At 44.8% G+C, this 18769-nt stretch overlaps 1 protein-coding gene across 2 annotated transcripts in view; it reads left to right on the forward strand.

Moving 5' to 3' along the window:
• The window catches only part of LOC144817796 (uncharacterized), a 300423-nt gene that overhangs the window by 273616 nt on the left and 8038 nt on the right, over positions 1–18769 (forward strand). For both annotated transcript variants that reach the window (XM_078674625.1, XM_078674626.1), the window contains exon 3: positions 14548–15033. In XM_078674625.1, the coding sequence (XP_078530751.1) occupies positions 14548–15033 (486 nt within the window). The remainder of the gene's footprint in view (positions 1–14547; positions 15034–18769) is intronic.

Here is an 18769-nt window from a genome sequence, read left to right on the forward strand (position 1 = left end):
GGGACTCTCAGAAGCAGACGGGTCTAACACGCGTCCCCCCCAGCTGAAAGTGGGGAGAGCTACCCAACCCCTTGGGAGTCCTCAACACTAAGGCGGAAATACCTGGAGAGACCGTCTGCATTGGCGTGGTCAACTCCGGGCCGGTGTTCCACCCGAAAGTCCATTCCCTGTAGGGAGATAGACCACCTCAACAGTTTGGGATTTTCCCCCTTCATTTGCATGAGCCAACGAAGGGGTCGGTGGTCTGTCTGAACAAGGAAGTGTGAACCAAACAAATATGGTCGCAGCTTCTTCAGTGCCCAGACCACCGCAAAGGCTTCCCGCTCGATGGTACTCCACCTCTGTTCCCGGGGAAGCAGTCTTCGTGACAGAAAGACCACGGTCTGATCCAGACCCTCTTCATTGAGTTGCGATAGCACCGCCCCAATGCCAATGTCGGATGCATCTGTCTGGACAATGAACTCTTTTGAAAAATCTGGAGCCTTCAGGACTGGAGCTTTACACAATGCTTGTTTCAGAGTGTCGAAGGCTCGCTGGCAAGCCTCCGTCCAAATGACTCTCCTGGGTTGCTTTTTGGCCGTGAGTTCTGTAAGGGGTGCCACGATAGTGCCATACCCCTTCACGAATCGTCTGTTGTAACCTGTGAGGCCCAGGAAGGCTCGGACCTCAGTCTGGGTCTTGGGGGGTTTCCAGGCCATGATTGCCTCAATCTTCGCCTGAAGGGGCTGCACCGTTCCCCGGCCCACCAAGTGTCCTAAGTACACTACCGACCCCTGTCCAATTTGACAATTACTGGCCTTGATCGTCAAGCCAGCCCATTCCAGGGTCTGGAGAACGGTTTGCAAGTGCTGCAAGTGATCCTCCCAGCTGCTACTGAAGACAGCTATGTCATCCAAGTAAGCAGCAGAGAATGACTCCATCCCGGTGAGGATCGTGTTCACCAGCCGCTGAAAAGTGGCAGGAGCGTTCTTGAGCCCAAAGGGCATGACGCAAAACTGGTAGTGTCCATCAGGTGTGGAGAAGGCTGACCTTTCCTTGGCTCCATTAGACATGGGAATATGCCAGTACCCTGCAGTGAGGTCAATGGTACTGAGATATTGGGCAGCTCCCAACCGGTCAATCAATTCATCCGCCCGAGGGATCGGATGAGCATCCGTTTTGGTTACCGAATTTAGTCCTCGGTAGTCCACACAGAATCTCAATTCTGGTGTGGTGCCTGGTGGGGCAGCTTTAGGAACTAACACCACCGGGCTAGACCAAGGGCTACTTGAAGGTTCGATGACTCCTAGCTCCAGCATCTTAGCTACTTCGCTTTGGATACTGGCCTTCATCTTGCCAGACAGCCGGTAAGACTTTGACTTCACAGGTGGGCTGTCCCCTGTGTCCACGTCATGGGTACACAAGTGGGTCTTACCCGGGACAAGGGAGAACAGAGGAGCGAATGACCCCAAGACCTGGCGACATTCCTCCTGCTGCTCAGGAGTCAGGGTTGGCGAGAGTTTCACTCCGTCCACTGACCCATCCTTTTCTTTAGACGCAAAAAGGTCGGGGAGAGGCTCCGTGTCCTCTTCCTCCGATCCGTCAGTCACCATAACCAACATGACTTCGGGCCTCTCGTAGTGGGGCTTGAGGCGATTGGCATGTAACATCCGATGCGGATGCCGAGGGGTCTTTACGTCCACCAGATAGGTAGACTTGCCCTTCTTCTCCAATACCTCATAGGGGCCTGTCCAACGGTCCTGGAGGGCACTCAGCTCTCCAGTCTCCATTGCCCACACCTTCTGGCCAGGCTCCAACTCCACTGGGTGAGCGTTGTGGTCATACCACGCTTTCATAACTGCCTGACTGGCTTCCAAGTTGTCAGAAGCTTTCTTCCACAACTTAGCCATTTGGCTTCGGAAGGCCAGCATGTAGTTCACCACATCCTGGGGAACTTTCCGGGGAGACTTTTCCCAGGAGTCCCTCACCAGGCTGAGAGGTCCACGTACAGGGTGCCCGTACAAAAGCTCGAAGGGGCTGAAGCCCACTCCCTTTTGCGGCACTTCCCTGTAGGAAAAGAGCAAACAGGGTAGGAGGACGTCCCATTTCCTCCGCAGGCTTTCGGGTAGACTTCTGATCATACCCTTCAAGGTTTGGTTGAACCTTTCCACAAGACCATTGGTCTGTGGGTGATAAGGAGTGGTGAACCTGTAAGTCACTCCACACTCCTTCCACATGGCCCGCATATATGCTGACAGGAAGTTGGTCCCCCTGTCAGACACAACTTCCTTGGGGAATCCCACTCGGGTAAAGATCCCCATCAGGGCCTTGGCCACTACTGGTGCAGTAATGGTTCTCAGAGGAATTGCCTCTGGATACCTTGTGGCGTGATCTACCAGGACCAGGACAAACCTGTGACCGGATGATGTAGGTGGATCTAGGGGCCCAGCAATGTCGATGCCCACCCTTTCAAAGGGGGTGCCAACGACGGGAAGTGGTTCCAGGGGAGCCTTCAGCTTCGTCCCTGTTTTCCCACTGGCTTGGCATGACACGCACGACCGACAGTATGTGTCGGACGCCACCCTCATTCGAGGCCAATAAAAGTGGGGGACAAGCCGGGCAAAGGTCTTGTCCTGACCCAAGTGTCCTGCCAAGGGAATCTCATGAGCCAACTCTAATAGGAAGGCTCGGTAACACTGTGGGACTACCAGGGCCCATGACAATCCGTGCACTGGCGCCCTGGGTTCACTGTAGAGGATATAAATTCCTGTACATTTACATTTACATTTACTGTAGAGGAGACCATCCTCCCAGTAAACACGATAGTTCCCAGACTCGTTACCTGCTGCCTGGGCTTCAGCCTGTTGCCTCAGACCCTCGAGGGTGGGACATTCCCTTTGTCCCTTGCTCAGTTCCTCCCTGGATGGTCCTCCTTCCACTCGCCACTCAGCGGGGATAGGCAAGTCCTCCAACGAAACCATGTCCTCCTCCGCGGACTCCGGGTCCACCTCCACAGGTGGCCTATCCGTCTCACAGGCCATGGACATCGAGGCAGGCTCCTCCTGTCCTCGAAATGTTCCCTCATCAGCAGCTGGGTGGGCCATTGTTCCAGGCTCCAACCCACGCGACTTCTTCTCCCGAGCAGCCGCAGACCTGGTACTCACGGTAAACAGTCAAAATATCGACTTCAAAATATCGAATGGACATAATATCGAGTTTTAACCACTTGGCTGCTAAGGCACCTCTGGCCCCTCAATGTAATTTCCATTGAAATCAATGGAAACTCCATGACGAGTTACCCTTGTCATTAGCACTGAAGGGGTTAAATATCGAATGGACAAAATATCGACAGGACAGAATATAGACATCAAAAATATTATTTTTTAGGTAAGTAATGTAATATCGAATGTTAAAAAAATAGACAGTTTTTTACCCCTACGCTATCCAACGCTTTCTCTACTGTTGCACCCACTGGAGTGGGAATAGTAATTTTAACCCTTACGCTATCCAACGCTTTCCCTACTGTTGCATCCACTGGAGTGGAAATAGTAATTTTAACCCCTTCGCTATCCAACGCTTTCCCTACTGTTGCACCCACTGGAGTGGGAATAGTAATTTTTACCCCTACGCTATCCAACGCTTTCCCTACTGTTGCACTCTCTGGAGTGGGAATAGTATATTATAGTAATTAATTTTTACTATTAATTTAATTTAACACTGTTTTTAATAAAGTCAATATTTTTAACAACTATATTTTTGTAAAGCGATATTTTGTACTCGATATTTTTGTACTTACCTGTTTGTAGATACAAACTCGATATTCTGTCTGTCGATATTTTGTCAACGATATTTTTGATAGTCGATATTCTGTCCGTCGAAATTATGTCAGTGATCCGGTACTCACACAGGCCGAATCAGGTGTACCCAGCATCTCAGTATGAGTCCGGTATTCCACCTCCTTCCAAGCATTGTGCTCCATATCATTGCCCAGCAGACAATCGACTGGCACGGCGGGGCTTACGGCAACTCGAAGTGAACCTGCAACCCCAAAGGGAACCTCGGCCACAGGATAGTGGCCCATTCTGCCGTCAGCCATCGCGGCTGGATGAAGTACGCCTGGAATCACCTGCTCTGAGGACACCAGATGACTCCTTACCATAGTCATACTGGCTCCTGTATCTCTCAGAGCTTCCCCTCTATGGCCATTGATGGTGACCCATTGCCCATACTTGGTAGTATTTGAGGGCACCTGGATCTTTGGAACCACCTCCCGATCACCCAGGGATACTAAGGTGACACCCGCCCACTCCCCCCCTTAACTAACGGCATCTCCTCCCCGAGCGCTACACTAGCGACTCCCGGGGCCTTTCCTCCAGTGGGAGGGGGTGGTCTCTTTGGGCATTTCACGTCTCCCTTATAATGTCCAATACCACCGCACTCATAGCAATGGATAACCCTTGGCTGCTGACTCTGGCCTGGATTAGGGTTCTTTCTTCGGGTTAGCCTTAGAAGTGGAGAATAAACTTTTCCCCTTAAAGGTATTTTGGGGGCCTTTAGAGAACTCCTGCTTCTTCTTATCTCCCCCCTCTTTCTTCTGGTGAGCGCCCTGTCCGGACTTCTGAGAATCTCCTCCCGTCCCCTTCGTGGACACTCGGGTACTTGCCCAAATGTCCGCCTCCTCGGCAAGCTTACGGGGGCAAGTAAGTTTGCTGTCTACCAGGTGTTGCCTCAGCTCGGGAAGACATTTCTCGAGTAGATGTTCCTTGAGTATCAGGTCGTACAACCCTCGATAGTCCTCCACCTCATTACCTTGGACCCACCCATCCAGGGCTTTCTTAGCAAAATCCAGGAAGTCAACCCAATTCTGTGAGCTCAGCTTGTGGCTGCCCCTAAACCTTTGCCGGTATTTCTCGGGGGTCAAACCAAACTTCCTGATGAGCGCCACCTTCATGGCGGGGTAATTAACCTGTTCCATGAGGCATATACCGGTATAATCCACCACCCCAATGCTTCTCATCGATCCCATGGGCTCTTAAGGAGACCTCATAGGCTGCCAGCCACTTGGCTATGTCGTCTCCAGCCGTATAACTGGTGACTACGTCCTTGGTAAATGGGGCCTGGGCTCCCTGGCAAATTCCTTTGACTCGACACCCTTCGGAGTGATGTTAGGGGCCTGGAATTCGAGTTCTCGTAGCTTGAACTCGTGTTCCATCCTTTTCCTTTCCATCTCCAGCTTGGACTCATGTTCCAACCTCTTCCCCTCCCTCCTTTCTTCCAACTCCATTTTTGCTATTTCCCACCTTAACAGTCTTTCCTCTCTCCTGTCAGCTAACTCGTTTCAAACAACCCTCTCGATGACACACTGCTGCCCTCCCGTGAGGTTGCCTTGGGGCTGATTGACATCTCACCCACCCCCGGGGGACATTACGCAGTCCTATCAATGACAGTACCTCTGTCCGATTCCTCCTCCTCCACCCTTCCCTCCGTGTGTGCTTCCACCCATGCTCGCAGACTAGTACGGAGCTCCTCTCTTTTGGCCCCTCGCCTGACAAACACTCCCCTCTCCTGACAGAAATCCTTGAGCTGTGCCACAGTATAGGTCTCCAGCTCTGACATTTCGAATTCCATCTTGTCAGTGAAAAGTGTGGACAACCACCCCGAAGTAGGTGACCAGGATAAGAACTTTGAGGGTCACTTCCACCCACCTCCAGGAAAGAATTTGGAAAAAGCAAATTGTTGAATTTGAGTGCCGCTAGAAGAAAACTCCGGGTGTGTACCTGTGGTGCACACTGAATTATTATGGGGTACAAAACAAGCACGGCTCGCAATCCCACCCGCTGAGCACCAATTTTATGTTGGACCTGCGATGGGCAAGCCCAGCACAAAGGGGGTAGCTTGGCTCAAGTGACAAGGCAAGTGAAGGCTGTAGTGTTAAGCCGGCTCTGACCCAATAATAACTCCTTGTACATCCACACCAAAAAGAAGGACACCACACCATTGCTGTAGAAAAATACGATTCCTTTATATAAAAGTTCTTTGTTGTAAATAGGGTTGACTGGGAAAGCACATATACATTTCTTTTGGTCATACAGTTCTGGTAATAAATAGTATTAATAGATAGAATAACTTCAGGGATGAGTATCAGAATAAATATCAGAATAAATATCAGAATAAATATCAGAATAAATATTGGTTCATTTAAATAAACAACCACATGTTTCTTCTGGTATCGCTGCCACCAATTTAATACTTTAGAATCATTACATCTGCAATACGTTTCAAATGGGAAAGATAACTCTTACAGTTTATGCTGTTTTCAATGACCAGGTATACGGCTTCTCTGAGCACAAAATAAGGTTTGGGACTCTTTAATAATCACTCAAGGCGTATGCGCGTATATCTAGAAGGCAAGGAAACACAGTAAATACATAATTTGCACTCGGCGGTCACCGGGATAGGATCTCTGCTTTGCCGGTGAAGTCTATGCACGCCTCCTGGCTTTAGCACCACTTGAGCACAGGCGGCACCAGTTCAAAGTCATTAGACTGACGAACGGGCTGCCGGAGAGGTCACACAACCTTCGCGCACAGTCAAGTAAATGCCGGTTCACAGTTCCTTCACAACGCTGCATTCACTATGAGGAAACGGGCCCACCTCACATCGGCTGCAATCAAGATACTATTCAGTCGGGCACAGCACTCCTCTCGTTAGCGACGGGGCTCTCAAGGGCTACACGGACCTCCCTCCGACTTCCGCAGTCAGGGTGGTTCCCGCCCACAGCTACAGCTCCCGGGTCACTGGGGAGTGGCGAAGACGCTAGTCCCGCCCAACGAAGGCCGGCCTCTCCCCGCCCCGGCGCACCACCTCACCTTCAATCTGCGCAGGAAGCGCTCTACGCTGGTGGGGCTCGGAGACGTCCAAGCTCCCCTCTATTAATTCACGTTGATGGAATTTCAACGTTGGGCGGTATTGCTTCAGGTGATACTGGAATCGGTTTAAGCGTGACGGTTGTGCTCCACAATCGGGCTCTATCCCGGGTGTCGATGGACTGAATGGTCACAGATAGCGACAACGCGGAAATCCGTTCACCTGTTGGATTTCCGCGTTGTCGCTATCTGTGACCATTGAGTCCATCGACGCCCGGGATAGAGCCCGATTGTGGAGCACTACCGTCACGCTTAAACCGATTCCAGTATCACCTGAAGCAATATCGCCCAACTTTGAAATTCCATCAACCTGAATTAATCCACCCCGCGAGGAGTAATTGATAAAGAACTTCATGCCCTCGCAACACACTCGTGTCTCAACACGACAACGAGAGGTACCACCACCGCTGACCAAAGACGTGATACGTGTACAAATCCCGCTATTACCCTGTACTGGTTCCCGCATGATCTTTGAATCCTCCAGGAGCTTTGATATTTAAAACAGGCAACTAATTTTAAGTCCTGATGATGGTCCCGGTTCATTAGGAGCCAGGGGACCGAAACGTCGACCGTCTAAACAATCCTGTAATATATCCATTGTGACCATTTGTTACAGAGTTTGTGTGTCTAAACTTGCTTTATTATTCACTCAAGTAGCAAGAGACAGTTGGCTCCCATGTCTGTTCTTGCCTGATATTGTTTGTTTTCTTTTGATCTCTATCCTTTCTCCTCACTGTTTGACTACTTACTCTCAGATAGGTGCAGGCTTGTACCCTATCAAATGTTTGTATTTGACCCTCTACGTGGTCACCAAAATTGGTAAACACATTGAATAAAACTTCCTGTCCCGGCTGGGTACTGGAAAACTAAATATAGTACTGATTCAAGACTATAATTTCATTGTATGTGTAAAAAATATTCACCTTAGGACCTCTGTTTTCTAGAATAGATTGTCTGCCCATGGTCCTTAGGCATCCATTGGGTTCCCTTGTTATACCTTAAAAGCTTCATATTTCCTGTCAAGTGAGAGGTCAAGTGAGAGGTCAGGAGCCTTTTTTTTTGGATGAGGATGCAATGTTGCCCATATGCGACCCAGTAAGAGGAGAGTCATCCATTTCCCGCTCACAGCAGCTTGCCAGAATAAAAAGTAGGGCTCTTTTGAGGTATGCGGGTAGCCGGTTGGCTTTCTGCTCGCACTTGTGATACTTTTTTCCTGTAAAATGCGCATGTTAGAACCAGAAAGTAGTGAATCCTGGGATTCATCCTTTTTACAGCCCTAGACAGTGCCCTGGGTGGTGCTGGGGTCGCCATTAAAAAAAAAAAAGTTCATAATTGATCCACTTTATGGGGCAGCTTGGAGGGTTTTGTTAGGACTCACTGGCAGAATTGTACTCCTTGTAATCCTTATCGGCAATTGCAGGCTGACCATTTCTTCAAGGGTCGTAAGTAGGCAATCCTTCTTTTTAGGTTTCATCTTTCTGAATTGCACAATGTAGTGATTTAACTGTCTAAACAGGCCATCGTGCCTGGTTGGATCTGGCCTGGACTGATGAAGTTTAGTCTGAGCTAGGGATACGTTGATACTGGTAAAATGCTGGGGGTGATCACGTCCCCAAATGGGGTCCAGTACAAAAATTTTTGATGGTTTTATGAGGCCCCTGCTTGTACTGCTGCTAGTGCCTGCACAATGCTTCTCATTTGGTGGGCTGTCTAATGCATTTACTTTAACTGGCCTTGTTCTTAGTTGGGGGCTCTGGATTTTGCTGCTCCACTGAGCCACCCCAGTGCCCCTCCCAGCCATCCTCTTATACTGCCACCGTCCTACAAATGCTTAGGGGTGCATGGAGGCTTGAGACTAGCTGGCAACAGGTGGGGGGAAGGAGCCCAGCGTCATCGGAAGGCAGAAGGTCTACAGGATATTGTGTGACTGCCTGAGGGCACCCTGTGGAAATGAGCAGGAGAGAGGTCTGCTTTACACAAACATGAAAGCTGCACCCACCTTACACTGGTCACCTCTGCAACTCTACCCGCTACTGCTTTCACCACTGCGTGCCACTTTGGGCCATTACCGTACCTCTGAAGTTGCTTCACGGGTTCACAGCCCTTAATGGGGGATAGTGCATGGTGACATAAGGCAGTCAGTCAGGCTGACCTCCATCAGAACAGTTGTGAAAGGCACAGAACCACCGCTGGCAATTGCGGCAACCGCAGCAGAAACGATGAGAGAGGATTGCAGATTCATTGGGCCTGCTCCGTTTTGTCCTGAGGAGTGGCTTGTGCTTAGAGCTACTCCCCCGGGACTCGGTCAGACGCCCAGACGCACTTCGGCGCTTCATGGCGCTCCTCTCCGTTGCTGCTGCTCTCTACTTCTGCTGCTCTGCTGTTTCCCTCTATTTCCACTCCTACTGCTCTCACCATGCCTGAGTAAATTTACAGCTATGGGCATGATTGTCTTCTGTCTAGATGAGTCTTCCACATGCAAATATTTTACACAATGTGTAAACAGATAAACAAAAACTAAAGTTAAGCAACATGCCCAATATATATATATTTTTACACAGAACATTTCTTTTGCAAATGACAGATTTGTGTTTGCATTTTTTTCAATACAGTATCTGTTTCCCCTGAGCCCCTACCCATGTTAGAGATAGTCCCTATCTATTCCTAACCACCATGCAAGATTTATCTGGTATACATATCCAACCATTTCCAGTGTGGAAATGGACATGCAAAATGTATATAGGGTAAAGTTGCCCATGTCAACTACATTGACGGTTTGATATGTCTTTGCAAAATATCTGCGAATACCCTCACCTACTTAGGTACAAATCAATGTCATTGACCACCCACAAATGTCACCATTGGTAATACATGTCACCATATTTTCACCATTTTAAATATGAGTAAGTGGGTTGCCAAGTTCAGTTTTCATTTTGTAAACCAGGGACCTGCATTTGTAATTGATGAATATCAAAACCATTGTGAATCATGCCCTTATTTCTTGTTATTTATCTGAAATGGTTCTCAGAGCTCAGAGTCTTGTAATAAATGTCTTGGATTTAACACCCAAACCCACTTTGCAAAGAATATACAGGCAAATGGTTCCACATGACACTGCCCTGGAACAAAAACATCTTCATATAACCTTTAGTATTCCTTCCAGGTTACTTGCACTAGCCCATCAAGAGAGAAGATCGTTCACACAAGCACATCTGTATTATATATCAATGTATGCAGACATCCTCTACATTGACTTTGTGAATGCACAAACATCACTCTTTTCCTGGCTCCCCTGGCAGACTGCAAGTTGTTGACGACCTTGAAGTCCTGTGTAAAGATTGGTGGAAAGTTAAGCAAATGCTTTGGACAAACTCATTTTACCACTGAGTTATGATAACAAGTTTATGTTGGTGTTAATGTATGACAAAAACGTTTATGTATATGTGTCAATGCGGTAATACTTTCTGTTGTTTTTGTGATGCTGTGTTTGTATGCTGCTTTCTTGCAATTTGATATGTTGTACTGAGGTCGCTGAGGTTTGACTGTTAGAATTCAGGTATTTCATTGTTAAGATAATTTGTGTATTATATGGTGTTATGTTCTTTATTTTAGATGAGGATAGAAATACTGTACTATTTCAAGCTTAGAATACATGACTTTAAAATGCCCATGATTAGCAAACACCACTGTGTAAGTTGTTACAAAAAAAACAGTTGCAGCTCCTCAAATTGTTAAGACCTTTTCAGGCCAAATCAAGAGTGTTTGTTATACTATGTTATGCTAACTAATGTTATGTTATTCTATGTTATGTAATGCACATTTTTAGAGCACACTATCACCGTAGAGGGTATCCTGGAACTGAGATAGGTAAACTGAAAACCTAATTAGTGGGAATTCCTGAAATACAAAGTTTTCATCCTTTTGTGACATTCAAGGTGTGATGTAGAAGGCTCAATTACAGTATCTGGATTTCCATACGCATGATATGTCTGTAAGTAGGTGCCCGACAAGTGGTGGTGACTTAAAAGTTTGTAAAAGTAGATGTGATTGTATGAAGGGCAAGTGTTATGTGTAGATGAGGAGTTTAAATGGTGCGTACTTGTGTATGAGGTACCTGTGGAGCTCATTCAGGTCTAGTGTTATGTGAGTGTGTCATGTAAGATTGAAAGTGATTCTGGCCAGAGTTATGAATGGCCTGCAGCCTTCAGATGTGTTTTTTGTTGTCCCCTGCATATGGGGGTGTTGCATTTTCCAGCTTGCTTAGGATGAGGGTGTACATGTTGGTTTTCTGCGTGCTGATTGTGACACATTTGACAATCGTCTTCAGCATCTTGAGAATGGAATCTTGAGATGATGATGAAATTACCAAGGGTGGTCAAATCGAGTTTGATATTGATGATGATCCTGAGGTTCTGGGCATGGGTGATGTGTGTCATTCAGTCTTAGTTCTGATTGCCACCAGGTGGTGTCTCCTGGTGGAGTGTTCTTCCCAAATATCACAATTGAGCCTAGGCAGTGTGCAGCTTCAGTCAGTTGGTCTTTATCAAATGGTCAATATCAGTCATTCAGGCATTGAACTTGATTGGGTACTGGCAGTCTAATCCATGAGAGAGAGAGAATGATTTGTGTATTGTTGCCATAGCAAAGGACATTGCTGTCATGAGATCAGATGATGCTGGCTCAAAGGATCATTTATGCAGGGAAAATCATTGCAGAACTCTGCAGATGAGGTTGCATGCATCAGAGGTGTATAGCAGCATGCTGACCGACTGTGTTTTTCCAGTCAGGAAGGAGCAGATCCATGGCAGTGCCCAAAGCTCACTTCATGTGGCAGACAATGAATGTAACACTAGAGTTAGTCCTTAGTATGACTGGAAATCTGGAATCAGGAATTGCAAAACAGAAAACAAAGATTCCTAGTATAAAACGTCTTTCTATCAAATATCACAATTTTGGATTCAAGTGTGAATATGCTTCCCTAAATGTTTCTTGGATTGGAACAGTATGTAATGAGATGGTAAGAGACAATAGCGACTAGTACACAGAACTTATTACAATCCTCAGTAAGGACAGTACTCTACAAGTGTATTAAATGTATGTTTATGTTATTGGGATTAAGCACACACTTATTTGAAACAGGCTTTGGTTTAGAACTGGAGAATACAGAGACACTCCCATGCGCCAATATTTTCATATTTGAGAGAGTTTACATGTAGATGGGGGATGCTGCACTTTAGTTTTCCACTGTGAGTCCTGGGGTTATACGCACAAAAGTTATTTATTCACTAAAAAGCCTACAGTCTACCAATTACTTCATTTATCATCCTGATTTTTGGGAATCTATATAGTGATACGGAAAAGGGAATGAAACAAGTCTCTGGCAAAACTAAAATGAAAAAAATGTCTCTAAAACCATCACAGTTTCCTGAAATTGATGTATCTCAAGTTTTTTCCGGGGTTACTAACTGAACATGATACACTGCTAAAGTGTGGTGATGACGAAGAGGAGTGTTTGTGAGGTGAAGGTGTTCAAAGGTGCTCAAAGGTTTTGCTGATAGATCACAAGATTTTGTTGTAGTTAGAACCATACAGAGATTTCCTCTGATTAGGACCCTGTGTCTTGTCATGATTTATATAACTGTTTTTATCAGGGCAAAGATCATGTGATGTCATTTCTAGTGATTCAATGGATAAGATTTTTAATGATTTTGAACTGGAAAAAATCTACTGTGAGAGTTTACAAGTTTGGGGGGAAGGATTGGCATTAGAGAGCAAGTATATGAATATGAATGTCAACTTCTACCTCTTTTCTTTAAAAAAAAAAAAAAACTCCTAATATGAAATTAGCAAAAAATACAAATGTGATAGTTAATACACTAAGGCTTATTTCATTGTAGCAAATCTTCTGCATTTTAAAATAGAATATGGAATTAATGCAGCTGCTGCAGAGACCTTTGTGTCACATGCAAGTTATGCAGTATGAAATTAACAAGAAACCTCTAGTGTTTGATGCTGTGGTTGGTAAAATCAGTAGGCAGTCTGATGACCACGTTGACTCATCAAAAAATTGAATAGACCATTATGGAGTCTTCTGAAACAAACTACATTTAGTATGAAGGTCACTGATTTGCATTTTATACAGATAGCTTAGAAGGTTACTGGCTCCTTAGCAAAAATACTGGTGTGACACAAGTACCACCAGTTATTAAATTATTTGGACTGGCATCTAAGAGCTACTTTTAAATAGCAAATCGTAATGTTAGAGCCTGCCTGTTTCTTCTCAATATTTTGTTGTTTCAGTGTTCCTAAAATGAATTCCTTTGGAGAGTTATAAAGACTTAATGGTAAATTTGCATTTGACATCTTTATAGGACATCTATAACTTTCATATAAAGCTTTGAAAATTCAAAAATTCTTTCAAGATAGTTTAATCTGACAGTCTTAAAGTGCATGCATAACTCTTTATACCAAGCTTAGAAAACTCAAAACGTGCCCCCAAATCACAGTTTATTTCTTGAATACCTGTGAACTGTTTGCTTCCTGGTATCGAGATGTTAAAGATAGTAAGGCTCCATTGAGCCACCAGCCAAGACTTATGGTCAGATGTATCAATTTTAGGAATATTGGTATCCTAATTCCAATGTCCTTATGAATCACAATTAGGAAATCGGAATTTCTTATTTATGAAACCCTTTTTGGGTTTAAGTTTGAGTTCATTAGCGATTCCTTGGTGTGGGTCGCAATTTGTTACCTATTAGGATTCGCAGCCATCATTTGGATGGTGGCCTGCTAGGGTCAACAGGCCGCCACATCTGTGATTGCTTTTTAATAAATCATTTTTTAAACAAACATATACGCCATTTTTTATAAAGGGAAATGGGATGCATTTAAAAAAGAAATAAAAGAATCTGCCTGCTCTTAAAAATAAATTTTTATCATTTTAAAGGGAAAGGGGTGCTCTGGGGACCCCTTTACATTGGCAAATTGTTTACTGCCTCTTTAAGGAGTTGGTAAAACATAAACATGTTGCAGCCCTAAACATTAATACTCATCGAGATTCATTATTTGGAAGGGACGCCTTAAACATGCCTCTTCCAAATACCAAATTGCACACACAAATTGCGATTCAGTAATGTGTTATTGAATCGTAATTTGTGTTTTGTACATATGTAAAAGCATGTAATCGAGTAGAAACAGGCTGATTGGCTGTTTCCAGCTGCAAACATGCTTTGTACTTGTGGCCCTAAGACTCAAATATAAGGAGGGGTGCTGCCCTCTTAGTTAAGCCATTTATGCGGCCCCAGCTGGAACTGACATCAAGAGGCCTTCCGCATCCCCCCATCTCTTGCAGGTTAATGCCCTGAATGAAAAACACTCTGCTGAAAGTTTCTTGATGTCGGCACTAGGACAATTTCATCTTGCTTTGCAATAGCTGCCAGATCCAAGATCCAGATGTATCCCCTGCATTTCCAACACTATTTTGAGGCCTGAAGTGTCTTAGCTTTGTTATTTAAAAATATTGTCAAACTGTAGAGTATTACCTTTCTATTCTGATAACCCCCCTATCTAAAAATATTGTAAAACACGACTGCCTCCTCCTGAATAGGTCTCTAACCTTTATTCTTCTCTTCTCTCCTTTAAGGTCACATTCTGGGTGCCACTCCTGAAAAGAGTTTTGAACAGGAGGTTTTCCCGCCCTTTGTGGATGGCCTAAATTCCTTGATGTCTGTTGCTGATACCTTGCTGGCCAGCACCGACCTTCAGCAGGGCATTCAAAATATTCGCCACCTCCTAGAGGCATCCGAGAAAAGTCTGTCAAAGGCAGAGGAGTCATCCCTGGCACAAGTGAAAGCATTGAGTGTAAATATGGAAGAGCGCTTAGACAACATAAACCGTCTGAATTATGATCAGAAGTATCAAGAAGGGAAGGAACAAAGTCTTAAAGGGACACTCTCTGCACTTCAAGGGGAGGAGTCCATTGCCACACAGCAACTACAGGCAGCAAAGGATGCTGTTAAGAATGCAGATGTTGCACTAGAAAGAGCGATGCAAGCATGGCAGTCTGCAGAGAATCAAAAGAAAGCGGGGATGGGTCTGGTATTTATTCCTATAGTTGGAACAATAGCAGGTACATATTGCTCTTGGCTTGTATTAATTGTCATAAAGTGAATAGCAAAAGCTCTTTCTTATCACATAGTCACAGATGACACTCAGATAAACACCTGGGGCCAGATTTTCAAAGATGTTTTGCAATTCAGAGCAGCAAAAAAAGTGTTGGTGGTCTGTGTTGTTTTAGCGAGAGCTGGACTGTGCCATATCTGCAAAGAATTGGCACAGTGATGCAGGCTCCATGTGCTGGCACACTTTCTGCAGCACTGCAACACGGCCGACACCCTTGCGACCTAGGACGGGGATAAATGAGTTGTGGGTACTTTTTTGAGCTGTAATGATTTCCTCTCTGCCCAGAAACTATGCTTTAATTTTAATGCAATTTACTTTGTTTTTGGGTGCTGCAGAATGCAGCACACATCCAGAGAGGAAGAATGGAGGAAACATAAAAATATTTATGCCAGCCGCAGGGAGGTGTAAATCCATGTATACCAGTCTTCGTTGATGTGAATTTTGTTTTAAATCCATTGGTGGACGCAAAGGAATGCCCATGCACTGTCCACTGAACACTCCTTTCAGGCAAATGAATGCAAGTCAGAGCGCTGCACTGCATTGCAATACTTTTTGTCATTTGACAACACATCTCATCATTTGCATTGGTTTAGAAATGCCATCCTGCATTTTGCATCGGGTCTGTAACACAAACGATATGCAAAATATATGCAAATTTGGGCCGGACTGGGAACCAAAACCGGCCCCGCAAAGTGCTCGGCCGGCCCCTGGGGGAGGGGGGGGTCTGAGCTCTTTGCCGGGGCCGGTTTTCGGCCGATTTTGTAGCTATGCTACATAAACGGCCCTGTAACAAAAATGGTCCCCAGGGGCCAAAACCGGCCCCCACCCTTGCGGTGCACCGGGGGGCCTGCTGGTTTCTAACACACACTTTCACATAGAGAGGCACAATACGCTGAAAGACATATTCACATAAACTCACCATGCTCACACCAATAGATACACATGAAAAGGCTCAGCTGCAAACACATAACTCACAAACAGGTAATCACACACAAACACGCACACGTGCACACACATACACACACACAGTGTGGACAAATACAAACTCGCTAGGCATAACTACAGAAAGACATCAAGGTGACAGAAGGCAACACTAGCCTTTAAATGGCATTTACTGAGCCATGTAAACCCACCTTGAGTGGCTCTGCATGGCTTAGCCTAAATCAGTGTCTTCGATTCACAGCAGGCGTAAGACTGGCGCAGGCCCTTTCACATGGTGCTTGCCCCATGTGAAAGGACGCATTGCTGGAGTTGCGTCACTTTTGTGACACACTCCAGCAATGCGTCACTTTTGCACTTACAGATACGTCAGAAATACTGACGTATCTGTAACTCCTTGCGACATGATGCGTCATACATTAAATATGACGCATCAGGAATGTCGCAAGGAGTGCGCACTGAGAAGTGACACATCGCTGCTTTCACGCAGCGATGCGTCATTTCTCATAAATGAGGCCCTAGGAATGTTATATATCTTTGTAAATATAGACCAGTTCTGCTATATCCATTATACGCAAAGCAGTACAGTACAGCATCTTTGCTTGCTGCCCACGATCGCAGGGATGTTTAGTAAATGTACCTCCAATGGATCTGCAAGTTATGTTTCGCTCACTATGAATCCATGAATATCGAAATCGACATGTATTTAAATGTTTCAGCCTGGCTTTGACAAGTGCAGTCTAAAATCAAACGCACATGGTACATCTGCGGGGGGCACACTCACACCAGCCTCACTCATGTCCTGCACTTTCCATTTGCAATGGGTTTCAATTGAATCATAGATGCAGCATTGTTTTTAAAAATTTCAAGGAATTGATAGTTTTTTCCATATAATGACAAGTGTCGGGTGGAATGTGCAGAGTTTTATTTTGCTGAATTCTATTAAAATCCCACAAAACTCTGTGGAATTCCGATAGGGCAGAGTGAGCAATGCATACTATTTTCTTAATGCAAAATGCACCTTTATGCGATCATGCATTTTGCACTAAGACTTACTGCACTGCATTGCATACCCCTTGGTGACCTTACATACTCTACAATGATTACTACAGAGTATGTATGGGTGCTTAGGGGTATGCACTGCCGGGCAGTGGTTTCTAAACACAGCAGAAAGTGGGAGAAATTCCTCTGCATTAAAAAAACACTGCAGATTGAAGTTTAAAATATGTTTTTTACAGATAGAGGGACTGCTTCAACCTTCCTTCCCAGTTTCGAAATCACATAAAAAAACAGCTCTAGTGGGATTGATATTCAATGTAAGAATACGCTGACTTTTTACTTGCAGCTTCTGGCGAGATACCTCTCCTGCTATGATTATTTTCATTACACAGATGTGGTCTAACCCAAATAGGTTTATCTCTATTTTCTGATATAATTCAATTTGGGTTAGACAACAAAATGATGTTGCAGCTAATTGATCTTTGAAACGCACAAGATGGTCTAATATGAATTTGGTTCTTGTAGATGTTTTTTTTCAGTGGTGCACCAATAATGGAGTAACAGAGATGAATTACTCAAAGAGTCAAAGATAGCTTTATTCGATGCCATAAAAAGGATCATATAAGCACCGCATTAAAAGCATACAAATGTAAAATACAATTTCATTATAATACAAAAAATAGTTACAATTTGGAAAAATACAAGCAAATATTTATAAAAATATGGGGACATGAAGCAGGTGCAAGATAAGGCTTTCTCTATCCAGGTTCATTTGTCTCAAAAATAGGGTACAATACAATTACAGTTAAAGTGGAAGGGTGCAGTGCAAAGTTCATTCAAGCCATGGAGGATCTACATCTGATAATGAATTTTAGGAATTTAGATACAGCTCTTATGGTCATTTCGTCCTGTAATAAAAGAATTTTAAAAAGTGCCGATCTACACTGTCTCAATCCCCAAAGCTTTAACAATGTAATTAGATATCTTTTTCTTCCCCATTGAAAAATTTTACAAAAAAGAATACAGTGAATTGTGGACTGTACAGAGTGATTGTCACATGGGCAATTAATTAAGTTTTTTGACCTGTCGTTAATTGTTGGGAAGGTGCCCATCCTAAAATAAATACCCATTCTACAGCGTGCCAATAGCATTCTGTCGTAGCTGGCCAGCTCAGGAGACGGATAGAGCTGCCAGCCAAAATCCTGCATTAGTGAATGATGATGCAGGACTGAGGTCTTCTTCCCCTCCATTGACCAACGTTGATCAGCCAAAAAGACAGAACATTGTTCTTTTAGCATTTTTCTCGATATGGAGGAGAGGGATGCTGGCGTATTAAAAAATTCCTGATGCCCTATATTTATTAGGAATTCCTTCACATAAGAAAGCCATTGGATGTTTTTGGACCCATCGTGTTGCATACAGTCTCTGATAATTGCCCTATTAAAATCAGTTTCAACAGAGGTCCAAATTGTATGCCAGAGCAACACAGGGCTGATCCTAATTGTATCAGATATATAAGGCGTGGCCAGTCCCATATGGCAGACGTAAGTTGAGGTAGATCTGGGGACAGCTAACAAATATCTAAGGAAACTGTTTTCCTTCAACTGGATTTCGTGACAGTCTACAATGCCCCAGATACCAGCTCCATAGGTAGCAGTCGACACGCATTTAGCTCTATAAATATCGAGCAGAATGTGAGTTGGTCTACCTCCCAGTTTGTTAGCGAACTTTATGAGTGCCCCAAT

This window comes from Lissotriton helveticus, chromosome 2_1, assembly GCF_964261635.1.
Source record: "Lissotriton helveticus chromosome 2_1, aLisHel1.1, whole genome shotgun sequence".
Taxonomy (NCBI): Eukaryota; Metazoa; Chordata; class Amphibia; order Caudata; family Salamandridae; genus Lissotriton; species Lissotriton helveticus.